Raw genomic sequence first — 17,361 nt, forward strand, 5'->3', positions numbered from 1 at the left:
AGTACTTTTGCCTAGAAAATCCCATTGACGGAGGAGCCTGGTGAGCTGCAGTCCATGGGGTCGCTGGAGTCAGACACGATTGAGCGACTTCACTTTCACTTTTCCCTTTCATGCACTGGAGAAGGAAATGGCAACCCATGGTAGTGTTCTTGCCTGGAGAATCCCAGGGACGGGAAGCCTGGTGGGCTGCCGTCAATGTGGTCGCACAGAGTCGGACATGACTAAAGTGAAGCAACAACAACAACAAAACTAAGCAATCATTCATTTCAAATGTAAATATTTATTATACTCTCAAATTTATGAAAACATTTTTATAAAACATATCCACCATGCCATTATGATACTTCCCACAATTATCAACATAGCACAAAAACACAAAGAAATAGAAGATTCTGAAAAATGAGGCATTAAAAATGAAAAAATGCATAGGCCAGGTTCCAGTCTCTTATTAATGGTGATGATACTGGCAGTATTATGGGGAAAGAGCAGAAGATGTTAATTTGTAACATGATGCTAATGACAAAAAAATGGTACTGACTATAGTAAAGCTGATGGTGAAAATTTTCATAATTAAACCAGTGATAGCCATGGAAATGATGGTCAAAATGGTGGTAATGATGAGAACAGATGACTAAATTTCAATACTATTAGTGTTATAAGTCAACTTTAAAGAACAGCTCATGGAATCCACTCTTAAGTATACTATTTTTAGCTAATATACCTAATTATATATATTATAATCTAATATTTATGGTATTCGTATATATATAAAATATATGAGAAGGAAATGACAACCCACTCCAGTATTCTTGCCTGGAGAATACCACAGACAGAGGGGCCTAGAGGGCTGCAGTCCATGGGGTTGCAACAGTCCTGCACGACTTAGTGACTAAACCATGACAACCTGAAGTGGGCTTCCCTAGTGGATCAGACTGCCTGCAAATGCAGGAGACCCAGATTTGATCCTTGGGTCAGGAAGATCCTCTGGAGAAGGCAATGACAACTTACTCCAGTATTCTTGCCTGGAGAATTCCATGGACAAGAGGAGACTGATGGGCTACAGTCCATGGTGTCACAAAGAGTTGGACACAACTGAGTGACTAACAATTTCACTTTGACATCTTACTGATATATTTTGATATAATAATATAGATAATATATAATATATAAACCTAGAGCTAGCAGTTAAAGTGGGTTCTAACAACTAGTTCTCCTAATTTCTAGTTCTTCTAAAGAACTAGTGTTCTTTATGCTATAGCATATCTATACTGTGCAATAGCCTCACTTTATCAGTGTGGTGGTGAAGAGTGTGATTCCCCCCCCCCCTCCCCAAACACTGGTTTCTTAGAATTATTCCTAATGCCATGAGCTCTCTATGCCCAGAACCCTTTTCAGAGAACTCTCCACATCCTTATTTCTTAGACTATAAATGAAAGGATTGAGAGTGAGTGTTACCAGGGCATACATGGCAGCAGCACCCAGCTCCCCAGAGGCATGAGAAGCTGACGGGAACTTCAGGTAGGTGGCAAAGACCGAGCTGTAGAAGAGGATGACCATGGAGAAATGGGAGCTGCATGTGGCCAGGGCTTTCTTTTTGCCATGTGCTGATGGGCTCCAAGCTACAACAAGGAAAATATGGGCATAGAGCTTATGATGCAGAGGAGAGGGCTGATTCCTAAGAGTCCTGTCAGAACCATCATCAGGTCCTCATTGAGGTGGGTATCAGAGCAGGAAAGTCTAAAGAGTGGTCCAAAATCACAGAAAAAGTGGGGAATTTCTTGATTAGTCTAGAATGAGAACTGGGATAGCAACAGGGCATGGACAAGAGACATAGAGTGGGCCACTCCCCATGACTCACCCACCAGCAGTGCACATCTGCAAGGAGTCATTAGGAGTCCATAGTACAGGGGATGGCAGATGGCAGCGTAGTGGCTGATAGCTGTGGCCATCAAAAGCAGATTGTCCATATCAGCAAAAACTGCAAAGAAATTTAACTGGGCCAGACACTCAGAGAAGGAGATCAACTGCTGCTGGTCCACAGAGTCTCCAGCATTTAGTGGGCTGTGGTGGTAGTGAAGCAGAGGTCGACCAGGGAGAGCTGGCTGAGGAAGTACATGGGGGTGTGGAGGTGGATGTCAGTGCCAATAGCCAGCAGCAGTAGTGAGTTTCCTAAGAGACTCAGCAAGTAGAGGGCCAGGAAGAGACCAAAGAGGAGCTGTGGTTTGTCTGGGTCACTGGATAGTCCTGAGAGGACAAAGTCAGGGTTCTTACTGCAGTTCATTTCAGGTCTTGATGGGTTACAAGAAAAGAATCATCATGAAGAGGATTCACTACAGTTAGCTAGAACCTTGGATCCTTTCTCTTGGCAATGGGTTTTACTTATACCACCAATGGGAAGAATGGATAAAAAACTAAAATAGCAATGGGGAGGACAAGGGTTGTACCTCACAAAAGATGGTCAAATTAAGGAGACATCAAGGTAAGAGAATGAAAGAAACCACAGAGACGTCCTGGAGTTAGGAACGCATAACGAGTTTTCTTAATAAAATTTTGTGTGATTGGTATTTAACTACTTGCTTGTGCATCTGTTTTCTTCACAAGACCACGAGTCTTTCAAGGCAGAAGTGATGTTTCAGTACTTAGCTCAGTGTCTGGCACATGGAAGGGGCTCAATAAATACTCACACCCACACTCACAGTGACTATTTTAGTTCGAGGTTTGTGACTGGCTGGAGAACTGTTATCCTCCTATTTTAACATGGATCTTGCCCCATCCAATATGTTTTCCATACTGTGGTCAGTGTGATCCTTAAAAAAAAAAAATCTCATCATGTCACTTCTTTATTTAAAAATTGGTCTCTACCCATGGAACTCTGCTCAATAATATATGGCAGCCTGGATGGGATGAGAGTTTGGGGGAGAATTCACACAAGTGTATGTATGGCTGAGTCTGTTTACTGTCCACCTAAAAGTATTACAACATTGTTAGTTGGCTATAGTCCAGTATAAAATAAAAAGTTTAAAAAAGAAAATGAAGAAAATAAAATAGATAAGCAACAAGGATATATTGTATAGCAAAAAGAATTACAGTCATTATCCTGTAATAACTTTTAATGAAGCATAATCTGTAAAAAATACTGAATTACTATGCTACACACCTGAAACTACTATAATTATTCAGTTCAGTTCAGTTCAGTCGATCAGTCGTGTCCGACTCTTTGTGACCCCATGAATTGCAGCAGGCCAGGCCTCCCTATCCATCACCAACTCCTGGAGTTCACTCAGACTCACGTCCATCGAGTCAGTCATGCCATCCAGCCATCTCATCCTCCGTCGTCCCCTTCTCCTCCTGCCCCCAATCCCTCCCAGCATCAGAATCTTTTCCAATGAGTCAACTCTTCGCATGAGGTGGCCGAAGTATTGGAGTTTCAGCTTTAGCATTATTCCTTCCAAAGAACAGCCAGGACTGATCTCCTTTAGGATGGACTGGTTGGATCTCTTTGCAGTCCAAGGGACTCTCAAGAGTCTTCTCAAATACCACAGTTCAAAAGCATCAATTCTTTGGTGCTCAGTCTTCTTCACAGTCCAACTCTCACATTCATAAATGACCACTGGAAAAACCATAGCATTGACTAGATGAATATTTGTTGGCAAAGTAATGTCTCTGCTTTTCAATATGCTATATAGGTTGGTCATAACTTTCCTTCCAAGGAGTAAGCGTCTTTTAATTTCATGGCTGCAATCACCATCTGCAGCGATTTTGGAGCCCCCAAAAATAAAGTCTGCCACTGTTTCCACTGTTTCCCCATCTATTTCCCATGAAGTGATGGGACCAGATGCCATGATCTTCGTTTTCTGAATGTTGAGTTTTAAGCCAACTTTTTCACTCACCTCTTTCACTTTCATCAAGAGGCTTTTTAATTCCTCTTTACTTTCTGCCATAAGGGTGGTGTCATCTGCATATCTGAGGTTATTGATATTTCTCCCGGCAATCTTGATTCCAGCTTGTGCTTCTTCCAGTCCAGTGTTTCTCATGATGTACTCTGCATAAAATTAAATAAGCAGGGTGACAATATACAGCCTTGACGTACTCCTTTTCCTATTTGGAACCAGTCTGTTGTTCCATGTCCAGTTGTAACTGTTGCTTCCTGATCTGCATACAAATTTCTCAAGACGCAGGTGGTCTGGTATTCCCATCTTTTTCAGAATTTTCCATGGTTTATTGTGATCCACACAGTCAAAGGTTTTGGTATAGTCAATAAAGCAGAAATAAATGTTTTTCTGGAACTCTCTTGCTTTTTTGATGATCCAGTGGATGTTGGCAATTGGTCTCTGGTTCCTCTGCCTTTTCTAAAACCAGCTTGAACATCTGGAAGTTCACGGTTCACATAGTGCTGAAGCCTGGCTTTAGAGAAATGCAAATCAAAACTATAATGAGGTATCACCTCACACTGGTCAGAATGGCCATCATTAAAAAGTCTACAAATAACAAATTCTGGAGGGTATGGGGAAAAGAGAATTGTCCTACATTGTATAACCACTATGAAAAACCATATGAAGTTTTTCTCAAAAAACTAAAAATAGAGCTGCTATAGAATGTATGATTCAGCATTTCCACTCCTGGACATATACTCAGACAAAACTATGATTCAGAAAGATGCATGTACCCTTATGTTCATAGCAGCAGCACTATTTATAATAGCCAAAACATAAACACAACCTCAAAGTCCATGGACAGATGAATGGATAAAGAAGATGTTTTATATAAACTTATATATATTGTCATACTAGGTGAAGTAAGGATGAGATGGTTGGATGGCATCACCGACTCAATGGACATAAGTATGAGTGGACTCTGGGAGATAGTGAAGGACAGGGAAGCCTGGCATGCTGTAGTTCATGGGGTTGCAAAGAGTCAGACACGACTGAGTGACTAAACAGCAACAAAAGTGAAGTAAATCAGAAAGAGATAAATACCATGTGATACCACTTATATATGAAAAACCCTACCATGTCTGACAAAGCTCATTTGGTTTTGAGCTTCATGTCACCAGCTTCAACTCGCACCACAGTTGATTATCATGTGCTCCCAGCAACACTGTCTGCACTGCATTGCCTTGTATGGACCATGTTCCTTCTCATCACTCTGAGTCAGCTCTAGCTCATCCTTCTAACCTTGGCTCTATTGGTGACTTTCTTAGGAAAGTCTTCTGTGGCATCTTTGACAAAGAAAACCCTTCCTGTCTAGGCTCTTGGTCAGTTGTTGAAGTTGTAATATGGAGGATGTAATCACATTTATTTTTTTTTAATATTTAAGTTATTTAGTTAATGTTGGTCTCCCTAACAAGGTTTTCCTCTCTTGTGTATCTCTAGCACTTGGAATGCTAAATATGCTATTTGTCAGAAAATGAATAAATTGGTTAATGAAAAGTGAAGGCAGGAGAGGACAATACATTGTCTTCTTCCAAAAGTCCTCTTCCATTTTAAGAATAAAACTTTTTACCAACAAAATATTATCGTACCAACATGGGTTGGAAACATTGATCCATCTAATTCCTTCATCCATCAACTTTAGACCAATGGCTAGAAATTTTATTTCCTATAAAATGTCCTTCATTTCAGACCCTTTCTCACCTTTTAAATTGTTATCCTTTTTGAGCTTTCTCTAATCAACTCACTTCCAGTTAGTTTCACGTTTCATCAGCAGCTTAACATGCTTCACTGTTTCTACTCTCTAGTAAGTAAAATCCACGCCATTGGCATCCATGCCATCAGCATCTGAAACAAATTTTGTGGGAATATGTGCATACATATAGCTAATTCACATTTGTGTACAGCAGAAACTACCACAACATTGTGAAAGAAAGTGAAAGTGAAGTTGCCCAATCATGTCTGACTCTTTGTGATCCTGTGGACTGTAGCCTACCAGGCTCCTCCATCCATCAGATTCTCCAGGCAAGAGTACTGGAGTGGGTTGCCATTTCCTTCTCCATGGAATCTTCCCGACCCAGGGATTGAACCTGGGTCTGCTGCATTGCAGGCAGACACTTTACCCTCTGAGCCACCAGGGAAGTCCATTGTAAAGCAATTATATTCTAATTAAAAAAAATCTGCATTCAGGATACCCACCATGTAGACTCCTTTCCAGTCTTCTTGGTTGGTTACTGCTCTTCTTCCTTATTATGTACTTCTGGCCATCTCCTCTTCTCTGTCTTCTAGTTCTGGGCTTTATATAGCTATAAACATATAATTCTCCAATTATACCTTAAATTTCAACTTATTTTCCTAACTCTAGACTTACATATTTAACTTCCAACTACATAGTTCTACAGTAGCAATTTAATGCTTTAATATGTTTTCTTACAGATGGCTTGATTTATGTACTGCATTGGAAAAAGATACACAAAACATTATGCAGTCCGTCAAGTGCAGAACTTGAACTCTCTGTGGTCCACTTGGAAGGCTGATCCCATTACTCCATTTGCCAAATGACGTCTTCAACTCCTGCCTCTGGCTTCCCTAATCTCTATAAACAGTGACCTTAGAAATCTGTATTCTATCCAATGATACTGGTGAGTGGATGGGAAAGAACAAAGAATCCATGGCCTTGGCATACATTGATGAGACTGGGCAAAGGCAATGTAGTTTAGAAGCTGAGCATTATCAATATTTATCTCTTTTGAGATCAGAAAGATTTTGGCAGCAGAAGAAACCATTTTAGCCCTAGAGACAGTTCCCAAAGTTACTCATTAGAAAAAAACCTGGAGGAATTTTCTGTTGAGAAAATTTCCTATAGATAGGGTTTGAGGAATGAAATCAACAATTAAACAGAAGTCTAATATTGATTTGGACATGGAATTAGAAAGACGACTTAAAACTCACAATTTTGTCAAGTCACTGCCCTCTCTCCTTATATAAGAATAGCTTGAAAAGACTAACATACAGCCATAACATGTTATATGTGTCCTTTTGTTTTTATTTTTCTGAGAACTTTTGTCATACAAATATACTGAAATTTAACAAATTGTTTCATACCTCTATTGATAAAGTCATCTGAGTTGAGACTTGAAACATTAACCAGAGTCAGTGATTCTCTGCTGTACTCTTACCTATTTCTGAATCACTGAAGAATGCAATTTAATTAAATAAGTGTTTAACCACCTGTGTTACAGGGTGTCATGTAGCAATAGGTAACCGTGTGCTCTTCTATAATTTACAGCATCCATGTATGTTCAGTCAGTCAGTTCAGTTGCTCCATCATGTCCAACTCTTTGCAACCCCATGCACTGTAGCATGCCAGGCTTCCCTGTCCATCACCAACTCCCAGAGCTTACTCAAAGTCATGTACATCCAGTCAGTGATGCCATCCAACCATTTCATGCTCTGTCATCCCCTTCTCCTCCTGCCTTCAATCTTTCCCACCATCAGGGTCTTTTTCAATGACTCAGTTCTTCCCATCAGGGGGCCAAAGTATTGGAGTTTCAGCTTAGCATAAGTCCTTCCAGTGAATATTCAGGACTAATTTCCTTTAGGATTGACAGGCTTGATCTCCCTGCAGTCACAGGGACTCATAGGGTCTTCTTCAACACCACAGTTTAAAAGCATCAATTCTTCGGTGCTCAGCTTTCTTTATAGTCCAACTCTCACATCCATACACGACTACTGGAAAAACCATAGCTTTGACTAGATGGGCCTTTGTTGGCAAAGTAATGTCTCTGATTTTTAATATGCTGCCTAGGTTGGTAATAGCTTTTCTTCCAAGAAGCAAGTGTCTTTTAATTTCATGGCTGCAGTCAACCATTTGCAGTGATTTTGGAGGCCCTCAAAATACAATCATTTACTATTTCCATTGTTTCTCCATCTATTTGCCATGAAGTGACAGGACCTGATGCCATGATCTTAGATTTGAATGTTGAGTTTAAGCCAAGTTTCTCACTCTCCGCTTTTACTTTCATCAAGAGGCTCTTTAGTTCTTCTTTACTTTCTGCTATAAGGGTGGTGTCATATACGCATCTGAGGTTATTGATATTTCTCCTGAAAATCTTGATTCCAGCTTGTGCTTCACCCAGCCCAGCATTTCACATGATGTACTCTGCATATAAGTTGAATAAGCAGGGTGACAATATCCATGTATATTGGATTACATAAAAAATTCTGATCAATAGAAATTCTAGTCTGAGATAGTTCAGGGTATAAAATGCCTTCTCCCCATACACTCTTTTATAAACAAAACTGGAATTAAGAGACCAAAGAAGATAGAGTAGGAAGATGGAAGAACTATGTGAGCTAGGTTAGAACCAAATTCTTTGCTTTACAAAAGTGGATGTAAACAATTTGGATAGTCTGTTCATGAACTCAAAATATCCTTTTATAACTTTTCAGTCTGTATCTCTATTATTTATTTAGTAGTCTTATTTATTTATTTATTGGTTGCACGGCCTGGCTTGTGGGATCTTAGTTCTCTAATCAGGCGTTGAACCTAGGCTCTTGGCAGCGAAAGTGCAGAATGCTAACCACTGGACACCAGGGAATCCTGTATCTCTAAATAGTTGGGAATGCTGGTATCCACTATAGTTTCAGGTCCAGTGACACTTCATGGAACATAGAAACTGAGGACCATAGTAATTCTTGTCTATTAGCTCCAAAAATACTTCCACAAAGAAAGCTGAGTGCCGAAGAATTGATGCTTTTGAACTGTGGTGTTGGAGAAGACTCTTGAGAGTCCCTAGGAATGCAAGGAGATCCTACCAGTCAATCCTAAAGGAAATCAGTCCTGAATATTCACTGGAAGGGATGATGCTAAAGCTGAAAGTCTGATACTTCGGCCACCTGATGCAAAGAACTGACTCATTGGAAAAGATTCTGATGCTGGGAAAGATTGAAGGCAGGAGAATGGGACAACAGAGGGTGAGATGGTTGGATGGCATCACTGAATCCATGTATATGAGTTTGAGCAAGCTTCAGGAGTTGGTGATGGACAGGGAACCTGGCGTGCTGCAGTCCATGTGGTCGCAAAGAGTTGGATATGACTGAATGACTGAACTGAACTGAATTACTATTTGATAGCTTTCACTTAGTATAAATTTGGTGATAGGCAAGGAAAACAAACTTGATGAATTCTTCATATTTCACTGGTATTATATCATATTCTATCACATTACAATCTGTGAAAATGAGTATAGAAATCAAAAACAAAATAAATAATAAGGAAGAATTTTGAAGCTCAATTTTCTATGACCAGAAATTGAAGGGAAAATAACAAATCAACGAGCAAGGAAGATATTCCTGAGATTTTTTTTCATGCTGCCTCCATTTTTAGCAATATTTTATAGTAATCTTTGACAGGTTGTCCATTTGAATTATAAAGCATCTTTGGAGTCTGAGTTCACAATTTATCTTTGTTAATTAGTACTCAAAGCATTATTTGTTTTAATTACTTACTTGCTTCCTTGCTTAGAGAAAAAGAAATCATGATATATTGCTTAAAAATTTCCCTTAACTCATATATGAGTTAACATTTATTTTTCTATTTGAGTAACCATAGCCCTACACTCAAATTCTTAAAATAAAACAGCATAATAACTTTATTGTTCACTTTACAATATGTTAATTTACAGGAAACATGCAGATTAACAAGCCTTAGTATTATCCAACTGTACAATATATGCATATTTGAGGCAAATTTCTGTATCTGATTTTATTCAAGAACACACAAGAATACGTAACCAAATAGTTTTATCAACTTATATCCCCCACACAAATTCAACATTAAGATTCCAAGGGGCTTCCCTAATGGCTCAGTGGTATAGAATCTGCCTGCCAATATAGGAGACACTGGTTTGATCCCTGATCTGGGAAGATCCCACAATTAAGCCCACTTGCATAACAGGAGAAGCCACTGCACTGAGACACCTGAGCACCGTAACTAGAGAGAAGCCCCCACTCGCTGAAACCAGAGAAAAGGCTGCCACAGCAATGAAGACTCAGCACAGCCAAAAAAAAAAAGATTATGTGTATAATGTTCTGTTTGTTCAAGATTCCCTTACATTACCTAGTCACACACTGTTAACACAACTAGACTGGACTTTCCCATTTATTTTTCTTTATATAATGCCTTCTGTTTCACAAACAGTAAACAATTAGAAAAGCAGTCTAATTTCACATCTCAACTTTCTCATAGCCTTTTTACTGATGTCTTGGAGGAATTCTCTAGATTTCTTAGGGTCAGAGTCTCCTTCTGATCACCCTCCTCAAAGCCCCTTCTACTTCCTTGTTCCTCAAAGTATAGATCAGTGGATTTAGTACAGGAGTGATCACACTGTACATAATGGCAATGATCCGTTCCTGGTCCACAGAGCTACCTGAGGCAGGATGAATATAAGTGAAAACAACAGGGGCATAGAAAAGAACAACTACCATGAAGTGGGAGGCACACGTGGACAGTGCTTTATGGAGCATGCTGCAAGAACGGGTCTTGAAGAAAAGATAGATAATAATATAGAAATAGGAGAGAAGGGTTAGAGAGAATGGACCCATGGCAATGGCCCCTGTCACAGAATGAAGTAGCCATTCATTGAGGTCAGTGTTTCCACAGGCCAATTCCAGCAATGGCTTAACATCACACAAGAAGTGATAGATATAGTTGGAGCCACAGAAGTTTAAGCGAGAGGTCATTACTGAGTGCAGCAGGGCATGGAAAAAACCAATGATCCAGATAGTGACAGCCATCTGGCTACAGACCTGATGATTCATGATAAGAGTATAATGAAGTGGTTTACACATAGCCACAAAGCGGTCAAAGCCCATCATGGCCAACAACATGGACTCTGTGCTGCCCAGGAAGTGGAAGAAATGAAGCTGGCTTATGCATCCCAAGAAAGAAATTGTTTTGTGGATAGAGAGGAAGTTCTCCATCATCTTTGGCAGAGTCACTGTGGAGTAGCAGATATCTAGACATGACAGATTTCCCAGGAAAAAATACATAGGAGAATGGAGTCTTGAATCAGAGATGACAACCATCATGATGACTCCATTCCCAGCCATATTGACAATGTAAATTGCAAGGAAAATCACAAAGAGAACAGGTTGCAGTACCTGGATGTCTGTCACTCCTAGGAGGAGAAATTCAGTGACTGAGGTTTGATTCAGCATCACTTGAAAGAAAAGACAATATAAGATATGAAATTATATCTCTCATGGAAACCAGAGTCCTGCAGGTGAGGATTTCACATCCAGACAAAAATATTTTGAGGGAGAGCTTTGTTGTTTTAGGGCTTACCTGTTGGCTCAGTGGTAACGAAGCAACCTATAAATGCAAGAGACATGGATTCAACTCCTGGGTCAGGAAGATCCCCTGGAGGAAGAAATGGCAAATCTCTCCAGTATTCTTGCCTGGAAAATTCTGTGAACAGGGCAGTCTAGAGGGCTACAGTCTATGGGGTTGGAAAAAGTTGGATATAACTGAGCACATACTCAAAGTTTGGGAAACCTGTGAGTGGAGAAGAAAAAGATTCGATGTGACCTCAATAAAAAAGTGAATTAACTAGGAAACATTTCTAAGGATCCCATGGGATATTCACCTTTATATCTAGAGAATATTTGTAGTAATTATCTAACCTTTATTACACCTTTACTGAAGGCTGGCACCAAGGAATTCAGAGTAGCTTTCCTTAATAACCATGTGTATTTTGTATACTGTTAAACTTTATCATTTCTGCTTAAGATACACATGATATGCCAAATGTTATTTTTGGTTCTCTACCCACAAAACAAAATTGTATCAAAAATTCATTTGGAGGAAAAAACCTTTTCCTACGGTTTAAAGAAAACAGCAGTCAGACTTTCTGTACTAAATAATTTATTTCACTGAATCTTTAGAGATTACTCATTTACTTTGATGAATGTCTAAAGGTATGGCACTAAAATATAGGCAGTAGCTGCTGCTGCTGCTAAGTCACTTCAGTCGTGTCCGACTCTGTGTGACCCCATAGACGGCAGTCCACCAGGCTCCCCCGTCCCTGGGATTCTCCAGGCAAGAACACTGGAGTGGGTTGCCATTTCCTTCTCCAATGCATGAAAATTAAAAGTGAAAGTGAAGTCGCTCAGTCGTGTCTGACTCTTAGTGACCCTGTGGGCTGCAGCCTACCAGGCTCCCCCGTCCATGGGATTTTCCAGGCAGGACTACTGGAATGGGGTGCCAGAGCCTTCATAATCCACCAATACAATGTCCATCATTAAACAGGAAACCAACTCTAAGTCCTCGTATGTAAATTTAACACTAACAAGAAATCAGGGAATATGGGCAACTTAGAGCCTGTTTCATTCTCTTACCTGACTCAGTGTTCAAATTTATAGTTAAGAAAGTTGATCAGGTTTATACTTCAGAAAAATAAACAGTAGAAAACTATGAAAAATAAAGAGTAGAAAAATGTTTGAAGTGATAGTTTATATTGGGATTATAGTATAAGCTCTTCATATTCCAAAACCTCTTGTTTCTGAAATTCTTTCTTTTGTTTATGATCCATGGTTCTTTAGATATATAAACTCTGAGAGAGGGTGTCCCCTGGGTTTGAGAGGAGTATTGTAAGAATAAACAAGATAGCTTTCTATACCTGCAACATAAGAGAATTCTCCTTGGGGAATTCTTATCTTGAGTTCCATTTCTTTTTTTTTTCATTTTTCCTCTTTTCCTTCCTGTTTCTTTCTTAGTTTCAGAACCACAGCCAGTACAATTCTCAGTGGCCTCAAGTTTTCTTAAATTATCTTTCATTTCCTGGGACAGAGGTATGGATACACTTTCTCATCTTGGGACCTGAATTGGAAAAACTATAAAATGGAAGGAAATTGGGCTATGATATTTAAGGCATGAGGGTCAGTTATATTTCTTTAATCCATATAGAAAAATGATTATCTTTAAATATTCCCCTCATTTATTACTGTGGCTCTATGGAAAATAGAGGAATAGGGAAAAATAGTAGTGCTTTGTTTCTTTTCAATCTGACTTTTCACTGTTGGTATTAACACTAAATTATTTCCTTTAATTTTGAAATTCCCAAGCTCACATTTCCCTCTAGGAGAATGAAGCTGGTCTCTCATTGTGTATCTTTACTTCTTGCTATACTCTTTAGGTAAAAATATTCTATCTGCCTTATCCAAAGGATATCTATATGTGTTCTGACATCTATCCAAGCTTTAATTCCAATCGCAAATGCCATGTCCTTTGTCCATCTTTCTATAGCAAATCACTTTTTTTTGCTATGCAGAAGTTCACTGAATATTCATCACATTAATAATTTCTTGTTCTAATATATGCTATGAATATAATACAAGTGGATAGCAATTATTGTGTGCTCATTGTGTAAGTGATGTTTCTGAGTCTATGTATTTGCATTTCCATCCTTTCTTCTATATGTTTAAAGTGATGCCAAAAGTGCTGGAGGACTTCCTGCAGAAGACATTCATCTCTATGACTGGTTCCTTGACCCAGTTCTTTATCTTTGGCTCTCTAGGGACAACTGGATGCTCCTGATTGGTGGTCAAAGAAGATAATCACTACTGAATAATTGTTACCCTTGCTGCCACTCAGTCCCAGACGGTACTTGGGGCTGGTGGGCATAGCCTGGCTCTTTGGCTTCATGGTAGATGGATTGGTTGTGGCCCTGGTGGCCCAGCAGAGGTCCAGTGGCCCAATCACATTAGCCAATTTTACTGTGACTTCACGCCTTTGTGAAGACTGGCCCACTCAGATCCTAGAGTCAGTGGTCCAGGTGACAAAATGCATTCATTCATTGTGTGGTTATCTCACTATTCTTTTTGGACTGATTCTGATATCTTATGCCTGGATTGTAGTGATTGTATTGGCAGTTCTTGCTGTGGTCAGCAAGAGAAAGGCTCACCCACATGGTCCTCCTACCTAGCTATAACGTTCACATGCTGTGAAATTATCATGGTCTTTTACATTACAGTCTCTGCTGCTCAGTCTCCATTCAAGTTATTACCCTGCTGTATCTAATGGTCACCACCATCTTCAATCCTCTGATCTAACCTCTTGGGAGCAAGTTGGCTCATTAAGCACTGAGGAGGCAGCTGTCATAAGGAAACTGACACATTTGACTTACAAAGGAGGGTGTTGATATTTTCTTTTGGGAGTGCAGATTTCTCCACTGAGAAGTCTTCCAAGAATGTTAAAGCATATCTTTATCTATTCTCTTGTTCCCCTCTAATCTTTCTGTGGTTCCTCTGAAAGTGAGGCAAGTATGGCAATTTTTAAGTGTTAGATTAAATTTTTTATTTTAAATTCTATTATTTCTCTATTAAATAGGTCATGAATATTTTATATAAAAAACAAACACAAGGGGAGGAGCCAATGGTGGAGGATTAGGATGGGGAGAACACTTTCTCCCCCACAAATTCATGAAAAGAACATTTAAACACCGAGTAAATTCCACAAAACAACTTCTGAATGCTGGCAGAGGACATCAGGCACCCAGAAAAGCAACCCGAGTCTTCCAAAAGGAGGTAGGAAAAAATATAAAAGACAAAAAAAGAGACAAAAGAGGGAGGGATGGAGTTCCATCCCGGGAAGGGAGTGTTAAAAAGAGAGGTTTCCAAACACCAGGAAACCTTCTCACTGCCAAATCTGTGCTGAGCTTTGGAAGCACAAAAGGCAGCGTAACAGGGAGGAAAAATAAATAAACAATTAAAACCCGCAGATTGCTAGCCCTATGGTAACTCCCCCAGGGGAGAAGCAGCGCAGACGCCTGCACACACCATTAGCAAGCGGGGGCTGGGCAGGGAGGCGCAGCGCGGGCTGCATCGCTTAGAGTAAGGACCTGAATACCCTGAGTGCTATCTGAGCGAAATAATTTGGGTTAGCAAACCAGACTGTGGGATATCTACCACTCGAAAAGCCAGCCCTAACCTAAGACACCCCCAGGCCCGCGCATGGAACAAAGGACTGAACAGAGATAACCAGCTGCAGACATTCCCTCTCCGGTGACAGGCAGCCAGAGCCGGAAGGGGGCATCGAAGCCCCAGAGAGACATTCTCTATAAAAATGTAAGCAGGCTTCTTTGCTAACTAAAACTTCTTGGGGGTCTGGACAGTCAACATCTGCCTGAGAAGGTGCGCCGGTTGTACACCTAGATAACTGAGCAGCGGGGAGGCGATAAGTCGCAGCAATCATGCTTGCCAAACACCTCATCACCTGAACTGCTCGGACCTGGGAAGGGCACAAAACGCAGGCCCAACCGAGTCTGCGCCTCTGAGGACTACCCAAGTGCCTGAACCTGAGCGGCTTGGACCTGGGAGGTGCAGGCAGCCCAGGGCCGGCCACAGATGGTTCCCAGCGGAGCAACCTAGAGCCTGAGCAGTGTGGGCAGGGAGGCTACACGTGCCGTGAGCAGGGGCAGACCCAGTGTGGCTGAGGCACTGCGAGCACATACCAGTGTTATTAGTTTGCAGCGTCCCTCCCTCCCCACAGCGCGACTGAACAAGTGAGCCTAAAAAAAAAAAAAAAAAAAAAAGTGTCCTCCACCATCCCCTTTGTGTCAGGGCGGAAACCAGACACTGAAGAGACCAGCAAACAGAAGAAGCTATAACAGAGGGAACCGCCTTGGAAGCTACAGGCAATAGATTAAAACCCTGTGGTTACTACCGACTACATAGGAAGGGGCCTATAGATTTTGAGAAATATAAGTCGGACCAAGGAACTAGCCAAAAATGAACTGAACCCACAATACTCACAACAAAACCAGAGAAAGTCCTAGATATATTTTTACTATTTGTACGATCATTCTTTCTTTCTTTTTTTTTTAATTTTTTTAAAAAAATTTAAGTCCTCTATTATTCCTTTAATTTTCAATTTTATAACCTATTACTTTGCCAAAAAAAGACCCTATGTTTTTTTTTTACAGCAAACTTCATATATATATTTTTTATAATTTTTTGACCTTTTTTTTTTTTTCTTCTTTTCTTTAACATTGTATGTTTGAAATTCCAAACTCTACTCTAGATTTTTAATTTTAGCTTTCTGGTATTTGTTATCAATTTTGTACCTACAGTTTTTTTTTTTTTTTTTTTTAAATATAATTTCTGTGACTTTTTTTTTTTTTTCCCTCTGTTCCTGTCTCTTCTTCTTTTATATAACATTGTATATCTGAAATTCCAAACTCTACTCTAGATTTTTAATTTATGCTTTTTGGTATTTGATACCAATTTTGTACCTGTATTTTCTTTATAATTTTTTGCAACGTTGTTTGTTTTTGTTTGCTTTTTTTTTGTTTTGTTTTCTTCTCTCTTTCTTTTTCTTCTTTTTTTTTTAACATTGTATTTTTGAAATTCCAAACTCTACTCTAGATTTTTAATTTATGCTTTTTGGTATTTGATACCAATTTTGTACCTATATTTTCTTTATAATTTTCACGACATTGTTTGTTTTTGTTTGTTCGTTTTTTCTCTCTTTCTTTTCCTTCTTCTTTTCTTTAACATCGTATTTTTGAAATTCCAAACTCTACTCTAGATTTTTAATTTTTGCTTTTGTGTATTTGTTACCAATTTTGTACCTTTAAGAACCCAATCTTCAGTACCCATTTTTCACTAGGGAGAGAGATTACTGGCTTGACTGCTCTCTCCCACTTTGGACTCTCCTTTTTCTCCACCAGGTCGCCTGTGTCTCCTCCCTAACCCCTCTCTACTCTACCCAACTCTGTGAATTTCTATGTGTTCCAGATGGTGGAGAACACTTAGGGAACTGATTACTGGCTGGATCTGTCTCCCTCCTTTTCATTCCCCCTTTTATTCTCCTGGCCACCTCTGTCTCCTTCCTCCTTCTTCTCTTCTCTGTATAACTCTGTGAACATCTCTGAGTGGTCCAGTTGTGGAGTGCACATAAGGAAGTGATTACTGGCTAGCCCACTCTCTCCTCTATTGATTCCACCTCATTTCATTCGGGTTGCCTCTAACTCCCTCCTCCCTCTTCTCTTCTCCATGTAAAGCTGTGAACCTCTCTGGGTGACCCACACGGTAGAGAAACTTTTCATCTTTAATGTAGATGTTTTATCAATGGTGCTGTATAGTAGGAAAAGTTTTGAAACTACTGTAAAAATAAGACCGATAACTGGAAGCAGGAGGCTTAAGTCCAAACCCTGACTCCAGGGGACTCCTGACTCCAAGGAACATTAATTGACAGGAGCTCATCAACCGCCTCCATACCTACACTGAAACCAAGCACCACACAAGGGCCAACAAGTTCCAGGGCAAGACATACCAAGCAAATTCCCCAGCAACAAAGGAACACAACCCTGAGCTTCAAGATACAAGCTGCCCAAAGTCACCCCAAAACCATAGATATCTCATAACTCAT

At 39.9% G+C, this 17,361-nt stretch overlaps 1 protein-coding gene and 1 pseudogene across 1 annotated transcript; both read right to left on the reverse strand.

Moving 5' to 3' along the window:
* Positions 1-1,356: 1,356 nt before the first annotated feature.
* On the reverse strand, positions 1,357-2,281 carry LOC147347207 (olfactory receptor 1f45-like; annotated as a pseudogene).
* A 7,942-nt stretch (positions 2,282-10,223) lies between these two features.
* LOC147347208 (olfactory receptor 12D1-like) lies at positions 10,224-11,150 on the reverse strand. Its single transcript, XM_086370520.1, has one exon. It carries the CDS (start codon positions 11,148-11,150, stop codon positions 10,224-10,226), a length of 927 nt encoding a protein of 308 aa, XP_086226646.1.
* Positions 11,151-17,361: the final 6,211 nt, after the last annotated feature.

The sequence above is a fragment of the Bos grunniens genome, chromosome 23 (genome assembly GCF_055505025.1).
Source record: "Bos grunniens cultivar Pamir isolate PY7600 chromosome 23, Bosgru_T2T1.0, whole genome shotgun sequence".
NCBI classification, from domain to species: Eukaryota; Metazoa; Chordata; class Mammalia; order Artiodactyla; family Bovidae; genus Bos; species Bos grunniens.